The sequence below is a fragment of the Haliotis rufescens genome, unplaced genomic scaffold, assembly GCF_023055435.1.
Source record: "Haliotis rufescens isolate VD_foot unplaced genomic scaffold, xgHalRufe1.0.p SCAF_16, whole genome shotgun sequence".
In the NCBI taxonomy this organism is placed as follows: domain Eukaryota; kingdom Metazoa; phylum Mollusca; class Gastropoda; order Lepetellida; family Haliotidae; genus Haliotis; species Haliotis rufescens.
The window spans coordinates 17,409,143-17,422,439 of NW_025963846.1; the positions used below are offsets into that span (position 1 = coordinate 17,409,143).

Genomic DNA, 13,297 nt, shown 5'->3' on the forward strand with positions numbered 1-13,297 from the left:
TTTGTTTTTAACAAAAATAACAATTAAGCATTTCAATGAAGAACAAATAAGTTTTCTTTATCATCTGCTAGCATCTTAGTATTTCAAGTAAACATGCTTGACCTAAGTCAATTTCTTACAGCAAGTCTATTTATTTCAATCTAAACATTTCAGACTGATTGTAAGATCACTAAATTTGGAAAGAATACAAGTAGTCCTGACTAGTCCTTTTACTAGCCTCAGACTGGCTAGTCAAATCCAAGGCTATTGTGAACAAGTTGAATATTGCCGACTCATGCATAAAACAACATTCCGAGAAACCCACTTGTACCGAAGTGCATCCGGCTGGTCAACACACATGCCGGGCTGTTATCCTCCACTGAATGCTCACCGTCAGTGGATCCTGAAACAACTAGAAAAATATGTGAGATCCTCTACCTTGTGTATGGGATGTATCCCATTTATACCCCCTCCTTCTAGGCGCCAAAGGGGCGGTGGCGTAGCGTTCGTTTGTCACGCCAGGGGCCTGGGTTTGTTTCCCACATGGGCACAATGTTTGAAACCCATTTCTGGTGTTCCCTGCCTTGAATATTGCTAAAAGTGATATCAAACCATACTCACTCACTAGTTACCCAAAACTTGAACCGATGGCGATATCTGGTAAGGGACGTAAAAGGTATGAACATGATTTACAAAATGCAACTTCCGTACCAAGTGCAAAAGGCTTCCAGACACTGTTGTATAACGTGACTCAAATTGACCTAAAGGTTTCAGTTGTTTACTATTTGTTCCTTTTCGTGATGGAAATGTTTCCTTGACATGTCAAGCATCAAGTTTCATGTGAGTTATGGTGTATTGTATTACAACCATTCTAACAAGATACGCATCGCAATGAAGTGCAACATTACAACCCTACAGAAATGAACATAGGTTTACATAATGTAATCTATCATGTTTTTGACTGACCATTTGTTCAAACTGCAACCCTGAGACTTATGTTACATTTTAGCATTTAGTGTTTGCATGTGTTTGTAATGGGTGCCGCCAGTTGAGCAGGGTATGCTCGCTCACCTTTTTTGGCACCTGGTGTCATCACTTGATAATCATGATATACTGTATTCAACATAATAAGAGCCCAGGGCGCTCTCAAAATTAGAAATAGGGGGCTCTTATTAGAATATTATTTTTTTGGTGAAAAAAAAACAGAGTTAAAAGATAAATTTCATGGTTTGTGCTGACAGCCTGAAATGTTTATGTATGACAGATATATTTTTCCAGAATTTAATTGCCCATAATTAAGTGTGCATATAACACACGAGTGCGTATTATACGCCAATATATAAGCCTTGTGTACATTGATAAATCGGAAGGGGTGCTAATTAGGATTGTTCACTGGCCAGTATTGCTGTGGGCGCTTATTAGGGCAGGGCGCTTATTACGCCGAATACGGTAGTCGGAATTGTACATTTTCTTATGAATATGGAAAGGGTTAGTCGCTTTAATTTAGTTTAAGGAATGTATAAATCTGAACTTTTGATAGAGATAATGCAATATGTCATTGTATTCAAATATACACTTGACATACTGTATTCGACATAATAAGCGTCCCGCTCTAATAAGCACCCGCTGCGATATTTGTTAATATATTGGCTAGTGAACAGTTCCAATTTGCACCCCTTCCGATAGATCAATGTACCCAAGACTTATTTATAATACGTGTGTTATCATGGTTATATGCATCCTTAATTATGGGCAATTAAATTCTGGAAATATATCTGCCGTATATAAACATTTCAGGCTGTCAGCAGAAACCACGAAATTTACGATCTTTCAACTGTTGTTTTTCACCAAAATATTATTGTATGACTGATAGATCCTGGTGTATTTTTCTTGTTTGTCCTGTAGTGGGATAGCAGGAAATTGACACCAGACAAATAATTTGTGATTGCACAGCCAGGGTTGGACACCCATCATGTTCCTTAATAATAAACAAATGGGCCAAATGTATATAATAATATAAACGTGAAACTTGTCCGCCAGGACAAGAAGGGTAAGAATGTTATGAAAACAGTTGACTGTAAGTTCATATGTAACTAGGTTTTTACGCAAGTTGAGGAAATATTTATCTAACTAATCATAGACTGATATAATGAACTGAAGGCTGCCGGTGTGACTATGATATCAGTATTCATCCTCCCTCTACACAGACACTGCGGGACTAAGCACTCTGTGAGTTGACACCCCAGGAACCAACTCAACTGATACAGATATATCATGGCTTCAGCAATTTATAATGAGTCTTGGTAGGCAAATTGAAAAAAAATGTAATGCAAAATTGAAGGCCGTCAGAATAAACCACGAAATTTATCTTTCAACTCTGTTTTTTTCCACTAAAATAATATTCTATTAAGCGCCCCCCATTTCTAATTTTTAGAGCGCACTGGGCGCTTATTACGTCGAATACGGTATTGTAAGCCTATGTTAAAGTGTGGGATCTTAGTGCTAAGATTGCTTTGTGCAATTGGGCCCTTGTCTCAATAAGTCCCTGTCTTGTAATTACAGTTGGACCCAGGGCCATGGGTTTTACAGCACATATCGTTGTTCAAACTATCCATCACTGGTTTGTCAACACAGTATTGCATGAAGCGACATTAATGCTTTTACGCCTCATTATCCAGGCTGGTATTGAAATGCTCAGCTCATTCTCCACATCCTCTGATGGCTGTGGAGAAGAATCTTAGGGCAGGCGGTCTTGATATCAGCTGTTGGTTTAATATTGGGGCATGGTTCAACACTTAAGACCACCTTTATTATGAGCTGTTATGCTATGTGGGTATAATTCCCTTTCATTTGCCCATCAATGATCCCAGTAGATGGGTTACATTTTGATTTCTGATTAAGTTGAATAGATGTACCGGAATACATATGATATTGTATTGGCATGTCTGTTTGCAGCCAAAATGTGAGCGCTACTGGGATACGGAGGGCGAGGCCAAAATGTTTGGGCAACTGGAAGTCACTGTGGTTAGTATCTTAATTGTATGAGCTACATTATATTGATGATGGTGATGAGGATGATGATGAGGATGATGATGATGATGGGTTATCTGGGTCTTATTTTTCGAAATAATTCGTACACGTTTATGACTTTTGTCCCTTCAGCTTTAAACTGACATAGCTTTAAAATGAAATACTTTTGTAAGCAGCATTCATCATTACGTTGCTATTTTGGTACTTAAAGGTAAGCGGAATACTGTTTAAAGCAGCATTAAGCCCAACTTACTCCCTCACTCACTTAAAGCTAAGCAACCGTTTGTCTACCGTGCTTTTTCAGGAGTCTGAAAAGGTGCTGTTTCCCGACTTTGTGGAGCGTATCCTGCGTGTGAACTGCGGTGGTGAGAAGCATGTCGTGAAGCAGTTCCACTACACAGGGTGGCCAGACCATGGGGTACCGCACCACAGTCGCGAGATCTACAAGATGGTGGGCAAGATGAGGGAGGCGAGACGGTTGCTTGAGATACCCATCGTCATACACTGCAGGTACCACACATTGTTTAGGATATGTTTAATTTGATATAAATACTTTGAGAATTCAATAATAGTGAAATGCTGTGTGAAATAGTGAAATGAACTTGTGCTGTGTCACATGACTTCCATTAACTCAGAACAAGAGTGTGGCTTTTTGCTTTGAAGCGAGGTATAAGGGATTTATTCTTTCTCTCAGAAATCCACATGCAGCCTGTATTGCTTGTGGGGGGGTATAAGAGATTTATTCCCCTGCTGAGAAATTTATTACCCTCCAAGGCAGGTTGTACAGTATTTTATCAAGATCATGTGGACCAATCAGATCTCATCATTCTGACATGGAGGTATGATAAGGTATGATACACAGTGTTGTTATGCTGTTGTGTATTAGTATGCAAGCAACTTAAAAGTATTTAGGCATTGGTGATTTTATTTCAATGTTATATGCAATTAGTAGCTTATCTGGAGCTGTGATATGTTTCAGTGCTGGCTGTGGACGGACCGGGACTATATGTGCTGTCGACTATGCCTGGACAATGTTGGATCAAAATGTAAGCATTCTTCCGGAATAAGAGTTAAAATATAGCAAGGAAATAATCATCACCTCGGCCCACTTGCACAAAGCAGTCGTAGCACTACGACTATCATAAGTCTATGTTATGGTACGAGAGTTACGATAGTCATAACGCTAAGGCCACTTGGTGCAAGTAGGCCCTGGAAGGATAACTGGTAGCAGCTATATGTGTAGTAATCTACCATTATCTTCTTGTTTTCAGAAAGTATCCCATGGCTTTAGCTTGTATGAAGTTATCAAACACATCCGACAGCAGCGCCAATCTATGGTACAGACTCCGGTAAGTAAGTGAGGCAGCGAGCTGGTGGGTAAAATGTTCACTCCTCACTGATGGGGATGGATTTGATTTAGAATAGTGCTGCGTTAAACAACGAACAAACAAAGGTTTTACTTAGGTACACCATTTTGTTTCTCGTCCGAAGATTCTGGTAAGTATTTCTGGTAAGAAACTTTCATTCTAACTTGAGATCTGTCTTTTCATTTGGTACATCAGATGTTATAACATGATGTTTTAGTGTGATTAAATAATGATCACATCACAGGTGAGATCTTTTACACCAAGACTTGCATTGAGAGAGATGTCATTCAATCTTTTATGTGTATATGATAAGGTTGTGTTTCCTCTGTAGTGCTGGTACATTCTGTATGTCTCTCTGTTGCAGGACCAGTACGAGTTTGCCCACCTGGTTGTGCAGAGTCTGTGTGAGGACTGGATCAACCTCTTCCAGGTAGGTTCAACAGGATTTACGCTGAGGTTGACTCAGAGGGTTTACACAGACGGTTTACACAGAGCGTTTACTCAGAGCGTCTACCAAGAGAGTTTACACAGAGGGTTTACACAGAGCGTCTATCAAGAGGGTTTACTCAGAGGGTTTACACAGAGGGTTTACACAGAGGGTTTACACAGAGCGTTTACACAGCGTTTACACAGAGCGTTTACTCAGAGGGTTTACACAGAGCGTTTACACAGAGCGTTTACTCAGAGGGTTTACGCAGAGGGTTTACACAGAGGGTTAACACAGAGTGTTTACACAGAGCGTTTACACAGAGCGTTTACACAGAGTGTTTACACAGAGTGTTTACACAGAGCGTTTACACAGAGTGTTAACACAGAATGGAAACTTAGATGGTATAAATAGGTAATTATCAAGTCTCCTGTTTCATCTATCTGGTCATATATTTCCAAATTATCTCCCATTAACACTGATGGAATCTGTGATCATGTACACTACTCTACATTAATTATCACTGCCAAAAGTTTGGTGTATATCAATCTAACAGTTTGTGATTACCTACATCTAGACAGTGTCTCGGTTTCGCATGAGGCATAATTAAAGTACTGAGGCCCTGGTCAGAAAATTAGGACCAGGCCATCCAGCAGAGCCTCCCTTTAAGTGCCGATCTTTTCATGATTTCCAATCTTGCATGATTACCATGACTGGTTTCAGTCTCCATTGACCCTGTGGGGATTCCGGGTTAGAATGGCTCCCCAGCAACCTCTACTGGTGGTTAGAGGAGACTAAATGGATCAGGGGGTCAGATTCAGTGACAAAGTTGATAGCCTGTCATCTTTCCCTAACTGCATGGACCATTGTTCAAAATATCAATCACTGGATTGTCTGGGCTAGATCAAATGTTTACAGGGCCAGTCATATAGCTGGAACATTTCTGAGTGTGGTATTAAACAATAAACACACACAGTCTGTATTGGCTGTTGACTTTGACTTGGTTGATTGTTTGTCATCGTATCCATTCTTATTTCAGGAGCATGACTACTGCAATACAGATTTATTAGCACCAGCACCAGATGATGATGAGGTAAGCAGTGTGCTAAAAGTTTGAGATACCTATAGAACTGAGTCCACTGTCTCATAACAAGAATGTGAGGCATCAACACAATGGCAAACTTTTTTTTGTTAAATATAATTTACAATAAAATAATTTCCGTAAAATATTTTATCAAGATATTCTAACAACTCAACTCAGGTCCTAGACATGACTTGTACACCTACAACTTAGCTCGAAGCATGTCATGATACTGCTGAACCTAAAGGCCTGTGCAGAGTTGCGTCCCTTGGGCACGACAGAAACCTATTATTGTGGGTTCAAATCCAGGTTTGCCAAGATTATGTTTCTAGGTTTGTAAGTACCATACGTTGACAAGTGGGTTTTTACAAAAGTGATGGACCCATGAAGATCCAGGTTAGAATAGGTCTCAGCAACCCATGCTTGCTGTAAAAGGCGACTATGCTTGTAGTAAGAGGTGACTAATGGGATCTGGTGGTCAGACTCGCTGACATGGTTGATGCATGTCATCGATCCCAATTGCATGGATCGATGCTCATGATATTAATCACTGGATTGTCTGGTCCAGACTTGATTATTTACAGACCGCCGTCATATAGCTGGAATATTGCTGAGTAGCATTAAACAACAAACCAAACCAAAACCTACAAAAGCGGTAAACATTTGAGACATGCATCACTTATAGCCAGCAGTGTAAGGAACCACAGTTAGCAGTGAAGAGTTTTCTCCCTTTTTTATGCCAGGATCTGATGGCCGTGGTTCAAATTCAAGATTGACCCTTATTAATATCTTTAGTGTGTTAACACACTCAGGGTACATGGTTACACCAGTGGTACGTGTATTAGGCAAATATGTTAGGCTTTCATCCTACATAAAGCAAATATTGTTCACAGCAGGTTAAAATATGTTGAACCTAGGTAACTCCTTATATGCGTCTTGTTTGATGTGAGAATGAATATGTTATTTAAAAATGATATTTTTCATAATCTTCATTTTTCAGAAAACATCAAAACTGCAGCATAGTATGCAGGACTTACGATCTACTTTAGAATACACTGACTGCTTTTAATGTATTACTTAAATAGTGTTCATTCTGAGGACTTCCAAGATTGGTACAAACTGTCAAGACCCTTCTTGGTGCCTTTGGCTGTGCTTCATGTTTGTTAATAGCAGCACAAAACCCCACTCACTCACTCACTCACTCACTCACTAGTGTTTGGTATGTTGAGTATTAGTGAATGCTTTTAACAGTGTAACGCTCTACAGCCTGGCACACCAAGGAAGTGCTTCACAAACAGTACCTCTCCAGGGATGAGGATTAGCTTAGGGTCCTCATCACCACGTGTCTGCAGTAAAATCGGGATTGTTCAACCTGGCCGTGTGATTTGAACCACTACAAATGCTTGGTAGTCAGAATTAACACTATTTAAGTATGTCATGAATCAATGTGCCTTCATATATGCATTTGTAGCTGGTAATACGTTTTACTGTTTTGTGTATAATACATTTGAACAAGTTCTGAGTATTCAGCTGCGAGATGCTTTTCCCACCTGTAACACAAGTTGTACTCTATGATACAGTACAGGTACAGATATGTCACTTGACACACTGAGCCTTGTGGGGATCCTGATACTAGTGTCAGGAACCAGAGCTGGGGACCCACACTGGTCCCATTAGAAAGGTGATTTACCGTATTCGACGTAATAAGCGCCCTGCTCCAATAAGAGCCCTAGGCGATATTTGCTGATATATTGGCAGGTGAACAAGCCCAATTAGCACCCCTTCCGATTGATCAATGTACACAAGACGTATTCATTCGGTATAATATGCACACGTGTGTTATGTGCACACTTAATTATGGGCAATTAAATTCTGGAAAAATATATCTGTCGTACATAAACATTTCAGGCTGCCAGCATAAACCACGAAATTTATCTTTCAACTATGTTTTTTTTCACCAAAATAATATTCTAGTAAGAGCCTCCTATTTCTAATTTTGAGAGTACGTCGAATACGGTAATCATTTAGGGATTACTGATCTGAACCCACAGCAATCTCAGGTACTGACCAAATTGCTAGATTTGAAATTCATTTACCGGTACTTTTCTTTAGGCCCATTACCCTGTCTCCTATTCTAAAGCCTGATTCTCCCGCTTCCCCCAAATGCCTCAATACTATAGGTGGAAAATACCTCAGAACTGTTTCAAATATTGTCCCACATGCTATAGTCATTAAAATGCAACCTCAGTTTGTTCTCTCTTCTTCAGACTTGTTCAATTGTTAGGTGGAAGGTTTAAGTTATTGTCTCATTAATAACAGCTCTTGACTTGCCCTAATAGTTTATATCAGATCCAAAGACTTGTCAGACATTTTGAAACATTTTTTACAAAACTGTCCTGTGGTACTATTGAGGCAAAGAAACAAATATCATTCCTGGATGTTACCATGGTTATCATCCTCTCTTCCTCATATCACGTCCCATGAAACAGAGATGCCAACCATTACTGCTTTTGCATAAGAGTTATGATTCTGAGTCTGAAATTAAGCTTGTCCTCCCCCAAATTAGGATTTTTGTAATTGTTTCATGATTGAGTTTAATATAACAAAAGAGCAACTTGTTATTTCACCGGTGACATGAAGCATTCGACAGCGAGATTGATGACCAATGAGAGCCATGCTGTCAATTCACATAATGACATAATATCCATGACTCAGTGATACAAGGTCTCTGATTGGTTGTTATGTTAAAATTCACCCAAGTCATTTTATCAATCGATCTTTGTGTGTGCAGACAGGGAACTGATTGCATGTACACAGATTTTACTTTGGAACTAAAGAAAAACACCTTGTTTTTCTGGAAAAGTTACTGTCACATGATGAATTTTATGAATGTGTAGAGTTTTTACCCCACGTTTCACTTTGTCTATGTCTAATGAAAACCAGGAGATTCTCAAAGATGACAACCATATCACCAAGTTAACATTACTCTTTTTCACATGGCGTTCCTTTTTTTTCCTGACTCCAATTCTTCAATTAGGGTTGGCATCTCTGGTTAAGTCTGCAGTATTATGGGTGAGAAAATGTCCCCAGCAGCCTATCATGGTCATAAGAGGAAACTACATGGATCGAGGTGTCAGACTTGATGACTAGGTTGACAGCGTGTCATCGTACCTGGACAACATGCATCATTGTTCATAATATCAATCACCCGACAGTCTTGTCCAGAACTGATTATTTGCTGGCTGCTGTCAAATGTCTGGAGTATTGTTGAGTGTGACTTTAAACCACTTTGCACATGTTCAAGTCTGAAGAAGAAAGATTGGTACTTATACATGTAACACGTTTATTAAATGATTCATTATGCTCACTAACCACTATATTTTTGTATCAGATATACTATAACACACCCGGACAGCTGTCAAGTAAGTATTTCACATATATTGTTCACAAGGTTGCCCTCATTACAAAACATACAAAACAAACACATGCAAACACATTAACACATGCAAACACATTAAATCACACATACAAACAAACACATGCAAACACATTAACACACACATACACAAACACATGCAAACACATTAACACACACATACAAATAAACACACACATACAAACAAACACATACAAAACACATTAACACACACATACAAACACATTAACACACACATACAAACACATTAACACACACATACAAACACATTAACACACACATACAAACAAACACATACAAACACATTAACACACACATACAAACAAACACATTAACACACACATACAAACACATACATACAAACACATTAACACACACATACAAACAAACACATTAACACACACATACAAACACATTAACACACACATACAAACACATTAACACACACATACAAACACGTTAACACACACATACAAACAAACACATTAACACATACAAACACATTAACACATACAAACACATTAACACACACATACAAACAAACACATGCAAACACATTAACACATGCAAACACATTAAATCACACATACAAACAAACACATGCAAACACATTAACACACACATACAAACAAACACATACAAACACATTAACACACACATACAAACACATTAACACATACAAACACATTAACACATGCAAACACATTAACACACATACAAACAAACACATGCAAACACATTAACACACACATACAAACAAACACATACAAACACATTAACACATACAAACACATTAACACATACAAACAAACACATTAACACATACAAACACATTAACACATACAAACACATTAACACATACAAACACATTAACATATACAAACACATTAACACACACATACAAACAAACACATGCAAACACATTAACACATGCAAACACATTATATCACACAAACAAACAAACACATGCAAACACATTAACACACACATACAAACAAACACATACAAACACATTAACACATACAAACACATTAACACATACAAACACATTAACACATACAAACACATTAACACATACAAACACATTAACACACACATACAAACAAACACATAAACACACACACATACAAAACACATTAACACACACATACAAACAAACACATGCAAACACATTAACACACATACAAACAAACACATGCAAACACATTAACACACATACAAACAAACACATGCAAACACATTAACACACATACAAACAAACACATACAAACACATTAACATACACAAACACATGCAAACACATTAACACACACATACAAACAAACACATGCAAACACATTAACACATGCAAGCACATTAAATCACACATACAAACAAACACATGCAAACACATTAACACTCACATACAAACAAACACATTAACACATACAAACACATTAACACATACAAACACATTAACACATACAAACACATTAACACACACATACAAACAAACACATGCAAACACATTAACACATGCAAACACATTAAATCACACATACAAACAAACACATGCAAACACATTAACACATACAAACACATTAACACATACAAACACATTAACACATACAAACACATTAACACATACAAACACATTAACACACACATACAAACAAACACATAAACACACACACATACAAAACACATTAACACACACATACAAACAAACACATGCAAACACATTAACACACATACAAACAAACACATGCAAACACATTAACACACATACAAACAAACACATGCAAACACATTAACACACATACAAACAAACACATACAAACACATTAACATACACAAACACATGCAAACACATTCACACACACATACAAACAAACACATGCAAACACATTAACACATGCAAGCACATTAAATCACACATACAAACAAACACATGCAAACACATTAACACTCACATACAAACAAACACATTAACACATACAAACACATTAACACATACAAACACATTAACACATACAAACACATTAACACACACATACAAACAAACACATGCAAACACATTAACACATGCAAACACATTAAATCACACATACAAACAAACACATGCAAACACATTAACACACACATACAAACAAACACATACAAACACATTAACACATACAAACACATTAACACATGAAAACACATTAACACACATACAAACAAACACATGCAAACACATTAACACACATACAAACAAACACATACAAACACATTAACACATACAAACACATTAACACATACAAACAAACACATTAACACATACAAACACATTAACACATACAAACACATTAACACATACAAACACATTAACACACATATACAAACACATTAACACACACATACAAACAACCACATGCAAACACATTAACACATGCAAACACATTAAATCACACATACAAACACATGCAAACACATTAACACACATACAAACAAACACATACAAACACATTAACACATACAAACACATTAACACATACAAACACATTAACACACACATACAAACAAACACATAAACACACACACATACAAAACACATTAACACACACATACAAACAAACACATTAACACACATACAAACAAACACATGCAAACACATTAACACACATACAAACAAACACATGCAAACACATTAACACACATACAAACAAACACATACAAACACATTAACACACACATACAAACAAACACATGCAAACACATTAACACACACACATACAAACACATGCAAATACATGAAAACACACACACATACAAACACATAAACACACACATACAAAACACATAAACACACATAAAAATATACATGCAAACACATAACACACATATATAACACTTAAACACACATACAAGCATAAAAACATACATGTACAAACACGAACATTCATACAAAACACAACCACTTACAAAACATAAACACACATACAAACATAAAAACACACACATACAAACACATAAACACATACAAACACTCATGCATACAAAACAAACACATCAATACAAACATGCATACAGCACACACACACACATACATACATACATACATACATACATACATACATACATACATACACACACACACACACATACATACATACATACATCTCTGAAAAACATACATACAAACACATAAACACACACTCATAAAGAAACATAAGCACACACATACAAACTCAAAAACTACAGCTTGCTTTGATATATCTTGGGTAGCAATATGTAGATCTTGCACGAGATACCGGTATATCATTGCACTTTAAGCTTAGCTTTGCGCTTGCATCCTTGTGTAAGTCTTCTTGTTGAAAGTCCAGGCACTTAACAGTCCTTTCAGTATAATATGTTAGAATACAGTTTTAGAGGAGAAGGAATAGTGGTGATTTTCCTGTAGGGTAATATACTGCTCAAAACTAATTAAGGAACACATAAGTTTGATTGCACTTCATGATACTCACTTGTATGATATGGTGGTATCTGTTAGAAGATAAACATAAAAAATAGACAATGAGTGATAAAGATGCTAGAATACTGCTGTAGGTTATCTCCCCACCGGGTGTGTACTGACACCAACAGACCTAGGTTGACAGACAGTGTTAAATACCTGGACTTGGACTCAAATTAGATCACAGTTGGAGCCACACAGCTTTGAACTTTGTGATGGGGAGACAGATATCCTCATACAATCAGTAGAGCAGCTATGATGTCAACATAATTGTGGGACATGCATCATCTGACAATCAGTGGAACAGCCATGATGTCAACATAATTATGGGACATGCATCATCTGACAATCAGTGGAACAGCCATGATGTCAACATAATTGTGGGACATGCATCATCTGACAATCAGTGGAACAGCCATGATGTCAACATAATTGTGGGACATGCATCATCTGACAATCAGTGGAACAGCCATGATGTCAACATAATTATGGGACATGCATCATC

At 37.4% G+C, this 13,297-nt stretch overlaps 1 protein-coding gene across 7 annotated transcripts in view; it reads left to right on the forward strand.

Annotated features, from left to right (window-relative positions):
* The window catches only part of LOC124121243 (tyrosine-protein phosphatase non-receptor type 12-like), an 83,689-nt gene that overhangs the window by 30,981 nt on the left and 39,411 nt on the right, over positions 1–13,297 (forward strand). For 6 of the 7 annotated variants that reach the window (XR_007221596.1, XM_048396930.1, XM_048396933.1 and 3 more), the window contains exons 5-11: positions 2,935–3,003; positions 3,314–3,519; positions 3,989–4,055; positions 4,281–4,358; positions 4,741–4,806; positions 5,843–5,896; positions 9,276–9,306. Coding sequence is in view for 6 of the 7 variants with exons in the window: in XM_048396930.1 (XP_048252887.1) it covers positions 2,935–3,003; positions 3,314–3,519; positions 3,989–4,055; positions 4,281–4,358; positions 4,741–4,806; positions 5,843–5,896; positions 9,276–9,306 (571 nt within the window). In the remaining variant the exon portion in view is untranslated. Of the gene's footprint in view, positions 1–2,934; positions 3,004–3,313; positions 3,520–3,988; positions 4,056–4,280; positions 4,359–4,740; positions 4,807–5,842; positions 5,897–6,884; positions 6,907–9,275; positions 9,307–13,297 lie in introns of all 7 variants that reach the window. The other variant, XM_048396931.1, reaches the window with a different exon arrangement.